The sequence below is a fragment of the Genypterus blacodes genome, unplaced genomic scaffold, assembly GCF_046128005.1.
Source record: "Genypterus blacodes isolate CSIRO-AG114 ecotype Tasmania unplaced genomic scaffold, CSIRO-AGI_Gbla_v1 ptg000036l_1, whole genome shotgun sequence".
In the NCBI taxonomy this organism is placed as follows: Eukaryota; Metazoa; Chordata; class Actinopteri; order Ophidiiformes; family Ophidiidae; genus Genypterus; species Genypterus blacodes.
In genome coordinates this window covers 2,712,320-2,729,856 of record NW_027466849.1, presented here as the reverse complement: position 1 = coordinate 2,729,856, position 17,537 = coordinate 2,712,320, and the positions used below count along the sequence as shown (strand labels likewise).

Here is a 17,537-nt window from a genome sequence, read left to right as displayed (position 1 = left end):
TAGGAGCGTGTACAAAAGAAAATGGAAAGTGGAAATGCTGAGGAGAGGAGAGGAGAGAAAGAAAGGAAAGGAAAGGAGGGAGGGAGGAGAGAGCGGCTGAGACGGATGGCCCTGACTATAGATAGAAAGACAGCGATTTGATATCTTTTCTTTTACACTAGAGTGGCTATGAAGCATAGAGTATATTTAAAATAAACCACACAAGATGAGCTTTTAACCCAATAAGTGCTTCTCCTGCGAGCTGCTGAACAGAGGCTCAGTGCTGATTTAATAAGGAAACGTCCCTGATGCAAATGATCATTCTCAATTCCTCTAACTGGACAAAATGATATTCTAGGAGCCAAATTAGACAGAAATTAGACTGATCGCATTTTTTTCTCCCTCTGCCTCTTTTTTTTCTCCCCTTATAGGACGTTGTTAATGTTCACGGGGGGGTGGAATAAAGATTAAAGCACGATCTACATGTGTAAAATAAGAATAAAAAAGCCACATTCCCCTTTGATGTTTATAGCACTGAAAATAAGCGAGTGATGAGTTTATTCCAGTTTTCCATTAAAATTAAGCATTTAAACTCATCTGCCGAGTGTGCGAGATGAACGAGAGCACTCTTCTGCATCTACTTGTGTTTACGTGTGTGTGTGTGTGTGTGTGTGTATGTGTGTGTATGTGTGTGTGTATGCGCGCACGCCATTTGGAGCCTGTGTGTGTGGATGTGTGTGTGTTTGTGTCTTAGAGAGCCATTTGGACTGGCTAAGACATCTGCTCCATCATACGTCAGGGGCCTGGTGTGACATCTGGGGAATATACTGTATCCTGCCTTGCAACATTACACACAATTTACTGCTAAAGGTCATTATGTACCCGTTAATCCACTTTTAATTGATATCAGCGCAAACAGCACAACCTCCCAGCCACATGACAGATCGCCGCCGCCACAAAATCAGGAAATTGCTGTTTGGGAGTTTAAAAATAGAACAGTAAACTTTTTTGTTGTCCTCTTGGATGTTTCTGTAAAGGTGGAAATGCCATTATTTGCTGCGTCTTGCTTATAGGTTTAACGCACTGTACCTGGTTTCCATCTCATTTTGTGTGAAATGCGACGGCGCCATAGAAACAAGCAAAGGATAAACACCCCAAGCCTGTACAGAGCGGCAATTAAAACTTGATAGATATGACATATTGTAAGATGAATTTACTTCTGGCAGGAAGGATGGAAACAATTCTCTTCTGGGATGTTTGTGAGGTCCAATATGTTTTACATCTGTTTCAAGTAAACCTGCTGAAAGGTTAGTAGTAAGTTAAGCATGCGACGGCTGTAATATAGTCATTTACTGCAACAGAAGTGTAAATAATACTATAAATTCACACTATATATGTATACAATCGGCCAAATACATTTCTAAAGGGATATATGTCAGTGTTTGCACGCATGTTAAAACTTTGAATAAACTGCGATTAAAGCAAAACATTACGTAAACGCCATTGTTTGATTTGTATTTGCATATCAACATATGCTCCCTCTCCATTCACTCAGGCGTGTAAACGTTATAATCGGAGAAGCCCACCGAGCGCGTCTCCTCACCTGGCTCTGCTCTGCTCTGTTTAAAGTGACGCCCGCTGGAATTTTACGCATTCTGTTTATGTTCACATTTATCGTCTTTACACACAGCTCAGGCCAAAAAACTAAACAAAGACACACGTTCATACTGAAGGCTGGCCAGAGCTTACAAGCGGGTGGAGGATTGATAAAAAAAAGAAGCTGAGAAAGAAGCGAGAAGAGAAGAGAGAGAGAGATACTTGAAGAAAGAGGAAAATGAATGGGAGGAAGAATGGAGGGGGAGATCACAGGTCCCTCTTGATTCATCCTGATTACAAGGTTAGGTTAAGGTTAAATGACACGGGCGAGGCCTGCCTCTCCTCCCCTCCATCTCTCTCCCTCTCTCTCTCTTTGTTTCTCTCTCTCTCCCCTCATTTAAAGGTGAGCGGGGACTCTTATTGGTTATGCCGCCCTGCCTGAAGTTATGTGTGGCTATTGTCAAGAGCGAGGACCTTTTTATTTTTTACACACAGCTGCTTACTGCTAAATAGTGCCTTGTCCAGAAGGGGACAATCTGGGCCTCTAATTGCTGTCACTGAAGCCTAGATTCATTATGTGACTTTCCCATTAAAATGTGAGCATTAATTTGTATAATGAAATATCACCCTCTGCAGTGTGTTCATTAGCTGTGGCCCCACACTGTAGCGCCACAGCCGCACAATGTTCGCTACCTTGAAAACTGTGGTTAATTTCGCTAATGGATATTTTCCCACTCACTGTTCAAGAGGAAATTAATACTGTAACATTAGCTCTTTAACTTTTGGAGAAATTTAAATTCACTTCATTTCTTTCAAGCTGGTGTTAGCTGCTCATTAATCTCCGTGTTGTGTTGCACAAAGCCAGCTCGACCGGCTCGGTAAGCAACTCCATTGTGTCGCTCACATTGCATTAGGATGAAGGGGGCTCGGCTGTCATCTGTGGATTTCTCTGCATTGTCGCGAGAGCGCGGAGAGGATCTTTAGCTGCTGTAAAAGTCATCGTGCGGGTGTAATCAGGATGTCACAGTGGAGCTGCTGTGATTAGGTTATAGGGATGATTTAAAGGCCACATGTTGTGGATGCATCAAGCGCTTCTCTCGCCTGCATGTAAGTAAGTCTATGCGTGCTTGCTTAGATAGGCGCAGATCCAGGGACGCATTCCACTTTTTAAGCCCCTGGACACAGACGCGTGTTTTCATTTTTCAGACGGAGAGACGGAGAAATATTAAATAAGTCATACACGGAGAGGAGTGTGTGTATACATGTGGACCTACAGCTGAATCATTGAGGTGAATATTTAGCAGAGCAGGTTAACGGTGAGCCCCGAGTCCAGGCCTCTGCTTCCTCTGAGATAAAGTACGGCCCTCATGGGGATCCTTACCGTGCTACTCAAAGCAAACATAACTCAGCTCTCTCACCGCTCGATAACGGATGAAACCTCTGACAATACACACATAACGGGGCCGGCAGTAGCTCAGTCTGTAGGAGGACTGTGCTGGGAACCCGAGGGTTGCCGGTTCGAGTCCCCATGTGGACCAAGTAAGTGGACTGGTAGCTGGTGAGTTGCCAATTTACCTCCAGAGCACTGCCAAGATACCCGTGAGCAAGGCACCGAGCCCCAAACTGCTCCAGTCTTGTATGAAAAACGCACACACGCACGCTGGCCTGGTTCACCTGTGCCTGACCTGAATGTGCTGTTTAACACAGGGATCCTAATTATGAGGGTAAACCAGACGTGCTATGATGCTACAAAGCTTCTCAAATACCTCGCCATTGTACAGTATGTGTGTGTCTCATTACGGCGGGCAGACAGGAGGGGGCACAGTATGGGTGGTCTGTCATGCTGCCTTTTAAGAGAGAAAGGCCAGAGAGAGTTAGACAGAATACAAAAAAGAAACGATAGTATAGATTTTTCTCAGCTGTGGGAGTTTCAATTTCCACTTGTGCCTCAGCGTCACTTGAGGATTATTAAGTTCTGAAGTGTGGAAATTGAGGGAAAGGTCAGAACGTTTGGACGCACGTAGCTTCTTCAACAAAACGTCTTGAGGTACTGATGAGTACAAATGTCTGATAAAGAGGGGGGGATTTATACTTAAGGCTCGGAAATTGTCTCTGCGGCTCCGATTGCTTTAGCTCCAGAGGTAACCAGCAAGAGTATTTGTGACAGTAGTAAATGTGAAAATTGAGGCTGTGTAAGGTTACACATGTATGTTAGGTAATCAGGGGCCACTCTGGGAAACTGGCTTTGCTGTAGGAGTCTTGAACAGGATGAGCAGTGGTGAAAACCTCTATACGGTTGTGATGGTGATGTTACAACGCTTATTACCAACTGGACCACCCAGCATTCCCAAAGAGAGAATCTGCAAACGTTCCTATGCTTCTGACAAACACTGACAAATGAGTATTAATGCATAGAAATGATGATATAAAGACTTAAAAGAGTCAAAGAAGACAGGAAGGATGAAGAGAAATGGGAACTAGAAGAAAGAGATGCAGGAAGACACAAGGTTAAAACACACACACACAGACACAATACAAACTCTATGCACTCTTGTTCAGCCTGCAAACTTTACACACCAGGTCCACTAACTAGAATCTGGCGTCCTTGGTCTAAGGTGTCCTCGCTGTGATCTGCCTGTGACTTTAACCTGGATAGTCAGTGGGGCGTTGGTAGCTGGCAGCGGGTTAGCACCCTGGCTAGCGGCCACGGTCCACATCATTACTCTGACTGCAGCCGTAACCTCCCGGCAACAATACAAAAACACAAAAACAGCGGCCAGGTGAGCTCAGAGTCGGCCGCAACAGAAACTGAAAGCCCCTGAATCCACCAAGCAAAAAAAAATAATCATCTCACGCGTATCACCCCCGACAACCGGACAGGAACTGCTTTGTTTTGGGCTTGGAAAGTTATTGAGAGTTAGCGAGTGTGAAATTGCCCTCGGAGTGATGTCATCGGAGGACACTGAACCCTTGTTGTGTTAATTAGAGCTCAGTGATGATGAGGATGAATAAAAGCACTTTCGCAGTTAGAATGTGAATAAAAAACAAACGAACCCTTTACGTATTCTTCCCATTCATTTCAAATCTCAATCTGACGCGAGGATTCTGCAGGCAGGGGAAGCGACAGGATTATGCACGGGAGGTGAGAATCTCAGTGTTGTGTTGGTGATGAACTGGGATCACTGGGTGCTTCGGTGCTTATGGTGCTTGCGTATTTTCAGGACATTTTGATCCTGTGATTTCGAAACTGTGATCTTTGGGAAACTGTGACCATCTGTGCTTCTTCCTTCCTTCCTTCCTTTCTTCTTTTCTCTCTCTCTCTTTTCTTTCTTTATTTCATTCTTTCATCTGATTACACCCCCCCCCCAAAAAAAACAAAAAAAACTACAAGTACTGTAATGTGAAGCGGTGTGGGTGTGAAGTGACCTTTGTACTGACCTGTGTGTATCCGGAGATGGACTTTGAGGTGATGGGAGGTGCGGAAGGACTTGCCGCAGTAGGGGCAGTCCTTGGAGGACGAGGCCAGACTCCTCTCGCGATGCTGGGACAGAGCCGGCTGAACGCTCCCGGCTGCCTTACCCAGGTCCTCCCCAACATCTGGAGCACACACACATGCACACATACACACAAACACAAGGAGGGGAGAGACAAATGGAAGGTATGTTGAGTGTCACTTCAAACCAGCCCTCTACACATCACACAACACAACACTCCCCCCCCCCCCCTTCCTCCTCCTCCTCCTCCTCTTCCTCCTCCTCTGTCTGTCTCTCATTGTCCCTCTTTTCTCCCCCTCTCGCTCAAATGTGCGAACGCCACAAAAAGTCAAATGCATCAAACGGGTTCACGGGCCGCGCTATTTTCCTCTCTGACAGAACGCTGACAGTTCATAAGCTTTTCAGTTTCTTTAGAAACATCACAGTACTCAGCTTACACCCCCTCTCACACTCAGTCACACACACACACGCACACACACACACGCGCACTCACACACACACACACACACGCACACACACACACACACAAACGCTACCACCTGCACCTCGGCTGCCGCCGCCTCTCCTTTCACTGCCCATTTTTCTTTTTTTGTCCTCACTATCATCATCGTTCCTAGCGAGCATATGCCCGGATTGCGTCGAAAAAATTAACAATGCAAAATAAAACAAGAAGGGGGGGAGAGAGAGAGTGAGAGAGAGCGAGAGAGAGAAAAGACAAATTCGTCTGTGTCAGCATCGCACAATGTCCTCGCGTCTCTTCCCCCGACCTAATTTTGACAGGTAGCTGTCACAGATATGATAGGGTGATAACGGCTTTGACCCCGCCCTCCGACACTTACACACACACACACAAACACACACAAGGGCGTGCAAAGTAAAAAAAAACTGACGTGCAGTTAAGTGCCACCGCAGTCTGTTATCAACTCATTCACCTTCTACAATATGAATGAAGAAGATGAGTGAAGACAAGAACGTGTTGACAGCAGTATAATCAGAGGTGAGGATGCCATCATCAGATTTGTACACGCCGGCCTCGTCAAGTGGATGGTTTGCGAGCGTATGATGTGCTGACAGTTGCGAGTTAGTGCCGTGATTAAAGAGCTGCGGCATGCTTAATCAACAGACAAAAGTTCAAAACACCTGAAACAATAAAGAACACATGCTTGATGTATCCTCTGTCACACTTTGACATTAAATTAAAAATATCCACTCTGTTTCAAGCAGCGTCGGTGCGCGATGGCGTCGAAACCAACCTACACATTTCAAAACTGTCAAGATTTATAGATATTCTAGCGCCGGTTAAAAAAATAAAAGCAAACATTGTATGAATACTTTCTTTCATCTTTCGACGTCTTTCATTCCGAACGCTGTGATCACGACTTTAGCAGGGGTTAAAACATGCAGACAAAACCAGAGGGTCCCCTCACGTTCACTGGGGGCCAAACCAGGTCTGGTTCTAATAATGTACTGGACAAAGAGATGGGAAAAGACACTACCGCAATATCTTTCAATCTATCTACTGTAAGTATCAAACAAATGAATCAGCATCACCGCGGCAACACATTTGTCCTATTTGTTGCTGCGGAGCAATTTCATTAATGAGCGCCCCTGTTGAAAGCATCTAATACACCGCAACGACGACCGATTCCATTGAGATTGTGTTTTATTGCTTATCAAGAGATTAACACGTGTATTGAAAGTGTAAATGAATGAATTGTTTCCTTTTCTTTGCTTCAACCACAAGTTTCATCCAAACTGTTCTACACCTTCTGGAGTAAATCCTGCAACCAAGCACACAAACCCTACGCTGTAAAAGATAAGCAGCCTCTAATGGGCGAACACACATGTGGCGTACGCGGTTGAAAAAAAAAAAGATTCCCAAAAATCCCTGCGCGGCACAAAGAAACGTTATTTTCTTTAAACGTTATTCATTTCTTTCGAACAAATCTGGCACGTGATTTGGTGCAGTATGCGCGTGGTTGGCGGGAGAAAGAGAATCAGAATCCAGCAACCCACTTAGGCGACCGCGGCACACAATAAGGAGCATTTTTTAACAGTATCCCTAATCTTTCCTTTTCTTGCCGCTCCTCCGCCCGGTTCCCACCCCCTCCCTCTGTTGAGAGTCAAATAAGGTTTACAGAATGGAAAGACCCAAGTCAGCAAGTCCTCTTCCACGCTGACACTAAACACACAAATCCATTCAGCAAGCGGCGCTATCAGGCTGAAGGCTATTTATCACAACCGAAACTGAAAGGCAACCTAAATGTAAATCTGTGACAATACGCAGATACTAAATACCAGCTGCTTCTACTTGCGCTCAGCAACTCTGCGGTTTCTTCTCCGCGTGCGCGAGCGAGAAGTACAAAGAAGAAAACAGAGGCGGTTCGAGGCCTTAAAAAACAGATGTTTAATAGTGGTAATGCCGGTTTTGAAACGATCAGGAGCTTTTCGCGCAATCGGGGCGTCAAAATGAGATCACACAACGTACGATCGCGTCTAAAAAAGGGGTTTTACCCTGGAAGTGTGGTGGTTCACGGACGTTTGCTTCTGCTTCCGCTCAACAAAAGACGCGTTTATTGAGCCATTTAAAGAAATAAGTACATTTTCCAATCTCCATATCAAGAAGGGATGTCATGGCTCTCGTAAAACGATGCGGCGTCGTGTCTAGCGTGATGCCAAATTACACAACGGTTTGTAAAATATCACAAGTGAAAATAATAACTGTGAGAAACGCTACGACACATTAACGTCGTTCATTTGCATTTTCATTTGAAATGACCTCTAGATGAATACTAAATAAATAAATAAATAAAAGACAATTCCCTCAGTGCTGGGTCCAGGGCCGCACCATACTGTAGCCATAGTCGCCTGCTCATAAACATATTTCGAGCGGTCTACTGTACAGATCCCTTTTTGGCAGAGATTCCCTGGATCGTGTAGCAGACATTGGCCCACCTGCCCACCCCAGATGGGACTAAAATTAAAAAATCCAAAACAGCCTTAGAAGCAGGACAATCACCATAATACATAGCCGACACACACCCTCATACACGAGCAGTGTCTGTCTGTCTCTCTATCTGTCCCACCCATGCACATACACACACACAGACACATATGTCATTGTGTGGCAGGGTTAACAGAGCTCGTGTAAGAGGAAGACACACTACTGAGAGGATGAGAGTGTGCTCTGCTGGCATATAACAGCCCTTTAATAATAAATGGGCTTCACACATTCCCACACACACACACATACACACACACACACACACACACACATGCAGACTGTACATAAGATGCCACAGAGAAAGGTAACAGAGCACTTAAAGCATGTCACATACATGTGATGTGAGCTTCTAAACACACAGGAGCCTGTGGGTGTGCACACGCGTGTCATTCCCAGGCTCCGACTGGGTGTCCGGCCCTGCCCGCTCCTCTTTAATCAGTTGACTGATCCTCCGCTTTTAATGCGGCTGTTCCAATTACTGTAAAAGTCATCCTGCTCCGTATAACCACAAATATTGACACTTTATTGCACAACACATTTATGACATTTTGAAGGTCACCCCGTATATTAGGCGTCATCGTTCAAAGCTGTGCACGCGCGATGCGGGGAGAGACTCTCGATCGCCAGTTGACACCCAGCTGTAACTATCCTCGGCGTATTGATTTTCGTTTCTCAGCTTCCCTCTCTTTTATGCAAAGAGGATTCACTGCGGGACACACAACATTAAAATGATTGTCACAGGTGAGCCTTTGGCTTCGTATAAAAAAGCCTGTTAAGGCCGGACGCCATAACTCTCTCTCACACACCATTATGGAAATTATAGCCTGAACCATATAGCATTGGGAGGCTTTGAAACATTTGTGTGCCTATTTATCATCTTTGAATCTGACCATTTTAATGCCAACAAATTGATTGGTGAATTTAGTGTGTTGCTGCTTTTAACTGAGAGCACTTCCTGTGACTGTTAGATGTTTGATATCTAATAAAAGGCCGGCCCATCAGCGTAAAGGCCTGGGTGCTGGGTTGGAAATATTGCAAATATTTTGCACTAATCAAAAGATACCGATTCAAGTCAAGAACAAAATCAATACTGATTCACGATTTCATCAAACGTTCAAGCCAACAACTTCTTTTTCCGCATTCTATCAATACATTCAGTGACTCACTCGCTCGCCCCCCTAACCCCACTACGAAAAAAAAAGAAACATGACAAATTCAGAGCTGTGACTGTGCTAGTACAAGAATATCACAGAGAAGAGAAGAAGAAAAAGAGAAATACATGTATAATTCAGCTGTATCTGATCTGAGACCAGCTTCTCTCCCCTCTGCCTTTACTGGTGTCACGGCGGCGTAATGGAACATGCCAGAACAAAGGCTCTGAGATCAGATTGGAGCAGAGTTGAGCAGGCCATCTGGGAGGCAGGCTGAGTATCAGTCACTCTGCCTGCTGTCTGCTGCACTCACACTCATACACACTCATACACACACACTTCCCCTCTGACTAACTGTGCGCGCGACGCCTCCCTCCCTGCCTCCCGGCGCGTCACCGGGATGAAGAGACCCGATCCGCCGACGCCGCGGGGACACGCCACCAAGGCTCCCTCCTTGACTGACTGACAAATATATAAATTGAGGAAGAAATGTGTGTGCTTGTGTGTGTGTGTGTGTGTGTGTGTGTGTGTGTGTGCGTGGGCGTGAGTGTCTGCATGTGTTCCTTCTCGCAAGTTACCCCCCGGGATAGGGCGCACAGCCTGCTCCTTTACTGCGACCACACCCAGCTCCCATTAATGGAGGATAAAAGGGGGGAGAAAAAAAATAATCATCATCATCATCAACAACAACAGCAAAAATAAACAGCAAAAACCAATGAATATGTGCGTGCATATGTGGCATGGAGTGTGTGTGTGTGCCAGTTCCTTAATGGTGCTCTTTCAATCACACTTTGCACTCTAAACGTTCTGTGGTTTTGATTAGTATGATATCACTTTCAGGAAATAAAAACTAGGGGGAGAGGAAGAAAAAAAAAAAGCACATCAGTCATAAAAACACAAGATGTTTTGCTTCTCGCTCGGCCATTATTCTAATGCGTCACGTGACTCCCCCGTCGAAGCCCGCCGGCCTCTCCCTGTAGTCAAATAACTGATTGGGGAGGGCGGAGGGTGAAGGAGGGGGTGTGGGGGGCGGAGGGGTGCGAGAGATTGACGGAAACAGTTTGAAAAGGGGAAAGATATTAAGAGAGATTGGGTGAGAGAGAGAGAGAGAGGGAGGGAGGGAGCAAGCGAGGGAGGGAGGGAGGGAAAAAAGAGAAAGAGTAAAATGTGATGACATCATTTGAAAGGCATTAGGCTTTTTAAAAATGCGCCCGGGGGGACTTGATTTCCTTACACCAGAGCAACACAACACCATCCGGCCTGATGCTCGCTTGCTTGCTCGCTCTCCCTCTCTCTCTCTCTCTCTCTCTCTCTCCTTCGCTCTCTCTCTCGTACACACAAACACACACTCAAACACACACACACACACACGCGCACACACACACACACACACACACACACACACACACACACACACACACACACACACACACGCACGCATGCACCCCCTTTCCCTCTTCCTTCTTCTTTTTTTTTGGATTTGGACCACTGCCATCTTTGTGAGCGTCTGGTTCATGCGAGTTAATCAATTTGAGGTTTAGTTACACTGCTGATGCTAGCATTCCAGCCACTGCTAGAACGTAATCTGAACTCGCAGAATTTATTAACCAAACACCAATTATCATTAAACACCACTGCATTATCCCCCTCCTTTTACTACCTGACAAGGACTACTTAATGAAATTTTAGATTAAAGTTATTTGGTCTGTGATTTATGGGTTTTGAGGAGAAAGTCCTAATGCGAGGCTCTCCCAGCGTGCAGATGCTTTTTTCGGGGGTGTGGGGGGGAGGATGGTAGTACACCAGGGGGATGCGGCGGGAACTCTCCAAGGTATTACAATAAGCAGGTCTAGACCAAGCAGAACAGGAGGAAACAAGAGGGGGGAGCAGAGAAGAACAACTATGTTCCCAAATTTTTCCGCAGCGTCCTCACTTCACACTCATTTTTTTTTTTACATTTATTTTTACACCACTGACCTCATCTAGCAACACATATAACGACCACATTTTGTTGTTAAAAAGGAGGACGAGGGGAAAAGTATAAAGAATCAAAATAAAGGAAGGGAAATGCAAAAAGCGTTGTTTACCCCTGCAATGTTTATGAGATGAAAACAGCAGCAGAACGCGTTACATATAAGGCGGCGGGGTAAACAGGGGCACCAGATGTTCTTTGATGTTAATAATGGCATTTATTATTAATATTAATTAGACCGCATTCAGCAATACATTTGGGCCATTTCCAAGTCAATTAAGCAAAATGGCATTCGGGAGATGTTGAAACGACATTTTAAGGCAGGTGTTCGCCGCTCCCCTAATAAAACATTTTTGCAGCCCCTTGAAAAACAAGCTATTCTGAGGCAAGAACCTATTTATTTTGTGCTTTGTTTGCTCTTCCCCAATATTCCTCCTCTTTTCTTCGTTTAAAACAAGGTCTAGATTTAATACAAATCAAATCAAAAATGAGGACACATAGCACAAAGCCGCTCTGGTCCTGATAATATCGCATCTGTGCCCCTCGACAAATACGTCCGGTCAGACTGAGGAGGTTAATCCAGATACGAAATCATGATTATGAGCGACACCATGGTAATAAAAACAGTAATTTGAGGATTTACAGCCCAGTTTTCCAAACGACCGCAAGGCCAAATTCACTTTTGACACCAAATGTTAAATAGAGTTCTTATTCTAATCCACATCGCTCTCTTATTTGTCGAAACAGGGAGGATTCTGCTCTGTAGTTCGAAGTAGAAACCAGTTCCTACCAAATCTAATAAGACACAACGGCCGACAGAGGCCTCACAGCAGGGGGTGCCGTGTCTATATAATCTTAAATAATCCCTATATGTGTAAGGATAAAGAACATACCCGGTCCGAAAAGCTGTATTCAATTTAATCTAGACCTCTGAAAAGGGTCCTGCCACACCTCTCAAACCCTCTGTGAGTAAATGTGTGTGTGTGTGTGTGTTTGCTTATAGCCCTGTTTTTTTGGCAGCAGGTTCCCTTTTTTTCTCTCCCAAAGCCGGTGGAGGCAGCAGCCTTACAATGGTACATTAACAATCTGCGCGTTCATTTATCAGTGTGTGCGATTTGGACTCTCCGTTCATGGCGCGCTGCACTTTTCACGGCTGAAAATTAATGAACAAGCCTCCCCTCGCAACAAACATGCACCTGTGCCGCAGAGATGCTAATCACAAACATTTATATTTATTAGTGAACGCCCGCACTAAAACTGGAGTTGTGGAGATGGAAAAAAAAGGAGAAGAAGAATTGGGGAGGGGGGGTGGGGGGAGCAGGAGGAGGGATAGTTTCCTTTTTCATCCGTGATTATGAAAAGGTGGTGGTTTCCAAAAGTGCGTGTGAGCGATTTGTTTGTTTTGAAGCCGTTTCCTGAATGGAAGGAAACGCATCATATCTGTTCACCGAGTGTAATCTTCATGCTGTGAAGATTATTCCTCCCAAAACTGTTGGTTGAAGGGCACCGCGGCAAAGGAAACACCTAGTGTGCGCTCGCTCCAAACGTGCGAATCCCCACACGACGTGAGATCTTCGCCCTGGCGTCTGACACGTCCTGAAGACGCCGTGTATCGTTTCTGCACCGAGCAGATAAACGGAACTCAATCTGCCACGCTGGATTCTGGACAGGTGGAGGTGATGTACGGTGCCTTTTCCTTGCCTACTTTCCTCTCTTTTCCCTCCTCTCTATCCTCCCCCTCCTCTCCCTCTCGCTCCTCCTCCCCCACCTCGCAGACTGACAGAAGGTGGCTCTCGCTCTCAGTAAAGGCTATGCCTCTGCCGGGCTAGGGGAAGAGGAATGGTGCCATAAGTTTCTCCCTGGCACCGGCCCACCTTTGTTCCCCCCCTCCTCAAGTCTGTTTCAGGCTTCAAAGAGCATTGGAAAAAGACACATGTACACACACACACACACACACACACACACACACACACACACACACACACACACACACACACACACGCGCGCACACACACACACACGAATACAAATGTTTGAGGGAGCACTGATGTCTCACTAACTTTATCATTCTAGCAGGGTGATCATAGCCCCGTTGAGAGGCGGCGAATGATGATGCGCGCGCGTGTGTGTGTGTGTTTGTGTGTGGTGCATCTGCAGTCACATTCAAGTGTGTGTATGTGCGTGTGTCTGTGTGTTGACCACCACTGTCTGCGCGTATGCATGAGAGCACAAAAAGGCAGATGGGGACAGAGGTGGGTGTCTTTTAGGACAAGAAGACAAGAGCAATTACTAACGTGATTGTGCGTGCATTTGTGTGTGTGTGTGTGTTAGTGTGCGTGCCTGTGCCATGCTACAATAATCAGGGTGTATATTCATCATTCACCCTCTCAGTCTGTGTTGGCAGGAAGTGGTGTGGTTACCATTAGTGAAGGATGACTAGGTCCCTGTTTTTACTGGGATACGGACGGCTTTGTATACGGGAAGGAGAGAAGAGGAGAGGAGAGGAGAGGAGAGGAGAGGAGAGGAGAGGAGAGGATTAAATAGATCAGTGAAAAGAGGAGAAAGTGAGACAAATGTGCATATGTGCTGCCACCTAAACATGCCAGCCACCCTGTTGCACTGCCCCTTTAAATCTGAATAAAGTCGGCTCCTCCCCGAGCCGCCATTGATTTCCTATTCATTCCGGTGCATGCTAAATCAACAGCCAGCACAATAGGCCAATCATCCACCTCAGCCACAGGACCGCCACTCTCATCCCACCCTGAATCCCACCTGGCACTGGCCTGAGTCTATACTGTACGTGGCATCGATGCTCTGCACACCGCAGCCATTAGTGGCGTTATTCTCCATCAATGGGAATGAATCAATTAAGCCTCATTAAGGGTGCATATTAAGGTGGAGTAATTATCGGGTAGGGAATGTACAGTGATCGATAGCTGGGGAGCATAAATGTGCACTTAAAGACATATATTACCACAAGGGGCGAGGAACACTTTTAACAAGGCCACTGTGGAGAGGCAGCTAAAGTGGGTAAATCTGCCTCACGCCACGCATGCATACTGTGAACGTGCATGTGTGTGTGTGTGTGTGTGTGTGCGTGAAAGGCACTATCACTCCCACCATAGCCTGGTTCGGCAGTAAATCCAGGAACCAAGGACGCGTCCCGTTTTCCTCTTCTATGAACTTGTCCAGTGTCTTGGAAAATGAAATAAAAAGATTTATACTGCTGCTGTAAACACCCAGCAAATGTGTGTGTGTGTGTATGTGTGTGTGTGTGTGTGTGTGTTTGTGCCTGCACATGGGTGGGTGGGGGGGTGATCCATCTCAAGAGATAGAGACACATTTTAAGAATAAATGAAAGAAAGGTCCCATTTTAAGAGAGGAGGGTGGGGGCTGGTTTCTAAATGCTACAGGCCTTCACCCTCCGGCCACCCACCCACAACACACACACACTCACACACACAGAGCAATTTACATGCATAAAGTAACACATACACATACACACACACATACACACACACACACACACACACACACGCATAAGGCCTATTAAAGAGCACGCTCTGTCCCAGTCGCACAATTTTAATTTGTTATGAAGGTCATTGACAGCAAGTAATAATCACCATTGGGGATCTAACAATTTGCCATTTCGGAACATTGAGGCACTGATGACTCAACTATTAATAGATTGAAGACTCTCCCACCACCCCACCACCCCTAACACCCCCTGTCCTCTTAAATGACTTGAAAAACTACTCTCTTTTTTTAACACCCGCGCCCCCCACTCCGCCCTCTCCTCGCACACCCACTGCCTAAAAACGGGCCCATGTGTCTTTATCCCATTCATCTGATCTTTTATCTGCGGAGGGACGTGTGACACATGAAGGCAAATTTAATGGGAAGCCGAAAAAGACATGCGCTGAAATGGAATCAATTCTTTCCTTCTTTAGGGTGAGATTCCTGTACACATCGCACGGCAGACAGGATGCCAGGAACGTTCTCACTGAGCCCATTGCATGGTTTCGCATTTTTTTAGAAACAAATAAACAAGCAAACAAACAGGCAGAAAGCGAGAGAGAGAGAGAGAGAGAGAGAGAGAGAGAGAGAGAGAGAAAGAGACAATGACAAGTTTTATTATAGATCAACTCATTCAGTCCCTGCTTTAGCATCACCAAGCCATTCAGACATATGTGTCTGGCATTTGTCGCCAAACAAATAAGTCTGAGCTTAAGCTATTTTTATCGAGCACGACGAACATTTGTTCTTTTTAAGTGATCATCAGCGTTTAGGGTGCATAGAATGGGAGTTGGAATCCTTTATCTTTCAGAGGCTCAACAATTCAAGACTAATTACAAATTAATCTGGATCTGGATATCTGCAACGAGAGGGCCCCAATAAGAAGTTGTGGCACGCTAAAAAGGAACTATCTGTTATATATTTAGATTGGGAGCTCAACGCAAGGAGACGGAGAGGCAGGCCGGAGATGGAGGCGGCCAAAACCCAAAAGACACAGTAGCTCATAATTGCCTGCTTTCTGTATCCAAGCATCGACATCAAGGCTGAGGATTGTGGATATTAATAATTGATCATTAGCTTGATAGGGCAAAGCGTGCTCAAGTTTGGAGCCGTGGAACTTTGATGGTGGTTTTAGGCTTCTCCTCAGGGCCTGGAGTACTGCTGCTGCACGAGTGGAGAAGGTCAAGTGGGCTCATTGGGGTGAATGAAAGACTATTGCCCCCAAACAAAAGAGGGCATACAAACATAATCTGTTGTGTATTTTTAAATGCACTGTTTTGTTTAATTTAGTCTTTTTTGTTTTGCTGTTTTCTAGGAGCTACACGGAACGTTCATGACGGATACAGAATCAGAAGAATGGGACAATTAAGTAGTCGTGTAAGAGTTTTTGGTACAAATCACGGAAACTGACCTCAACTACATTACAAGGTTACTTGAAAACCCAACCAGAAGTAACATTTGTGGAGGTCAAACTAGACGCCTTTTGGGATTGCGGTGAAAACAAAGGACACAATAGTGGTACTTGCTCAATAAAGAAAGAAATAGATACTGTAAATAATAATAGATAGAAAGAAAGAATGAAAACTGAAGGTTGAAGGAATCTGCAGGTAACCTTGGCGTTACCTGCAGACGGTTTGAATGAGAGGAGCCAACCAGGATCCTGCTGCTCTATTCAGAACCAGAAACTCTAACTGCCATTATATACAAATCAGCAAATCTTAAACATGCAACCCCAAATTGTGACTTCATCTGCTTCCATTCATCTTAGACCTATTAGACAAACTGTAGTTAAGTTTATCTGGTTTATTTGTGCTAATGATTGTGTCCCTTTAACTGCTCTACTTCAGTTAATCAAAGGCACGGAAATGTGTATTCCAAGTTGTGAGTCGGATTTGAATGTAAATGTTTGCTGGCCTCCTGCTGGCTGTCCTTACAAATGACAGATGAGAGACTAGTGAACTGTTAGAGGCGGAATAAAATGTATATAATGCTTTTTATTATGTTTAACAGGGGACTACACTTTTTTTGTTTGGATGAAAATTAAAAAAAAAACATTTAAGCGATGCATTTGGGAGCAACCATGTCTTCCCTCTGCTGACCGGCCATTACTGCTGAATAGTGCTCCCCAAGACCAATAACCTCAATCTGAAATCAGCAGAGTCCCCTTTTAATTCCCAACATTTTACTACAAAATAACTTCTGGAATGCACTGAACAATTGAGCCGAGCCAGTGGTGGGTGCTAGAAAACTTACAAGGAAAATGGGCTTTGATTTGCTACCTAGTAGCTGGGGTATGTCGCTCTCTATTACTCACTCTGCCTCTAAAGCTGCGTGGCGTAGTGTAGTCTGTACTCTGCCGGTCCCCTGGTAGGGAACCTCTGGGCACCTTGACTGTCGTTTAACTGCTTGTGGCACGAGGCAGCTGAGGAAATGGGTCATTAAATGCAACGAGCTGGGGCCAGCCCCCCCAGTGCCCCAGATCTGTTTCCAATCAGATAGCCTTCTTTTACAGGAGAGAGAAAGAGACAGAGCGAAGCACAGCAGCCCAAAGCAGACATTAGTGTCATTGCAGCCCGACACTACTAATAGCAGCAGCTAACAAGGACCGGCGTATTTATTTATTTATATATTTATTTTCATCCCCAAGGCATCATAGCGCTGAGATCATCCCACTCCCTCTGCGGATTTCTTGGAAAATGTGCTCCACACCTGGTTTTATGCACGGTCCCTAAAAATACTTGAAGAATTCACTTGACCATGAGTCACACAAATAAATTGATTGCAGACGAAAAACAACACATTCACTTCTTCTTAGATGGTGGAAT

General features: G+C 45.3%; 1 protein-coding gene across 1 annotated transcript in view; it reads right to left on the bottom strand.

Moving 5' to 3' along the window:
* Positions 1-17,537, bottom strand: part of znf536 (zinc finger protein 536) — an 87,325-nt gene that overhangs the window by 43,948 nt on the left and 25,840 nt on the right. Inside the window, exon 3 of the mRNA XM_076146983.1 lies at positions 5,014-5,172. Coding sequence (XP_076003098.1) covers positions 5,014-5,172 — 159 coding nt within the window. The remainder of the gene's footprint in view (positions 1-5,013; positions 5,173-17,537) is intronic.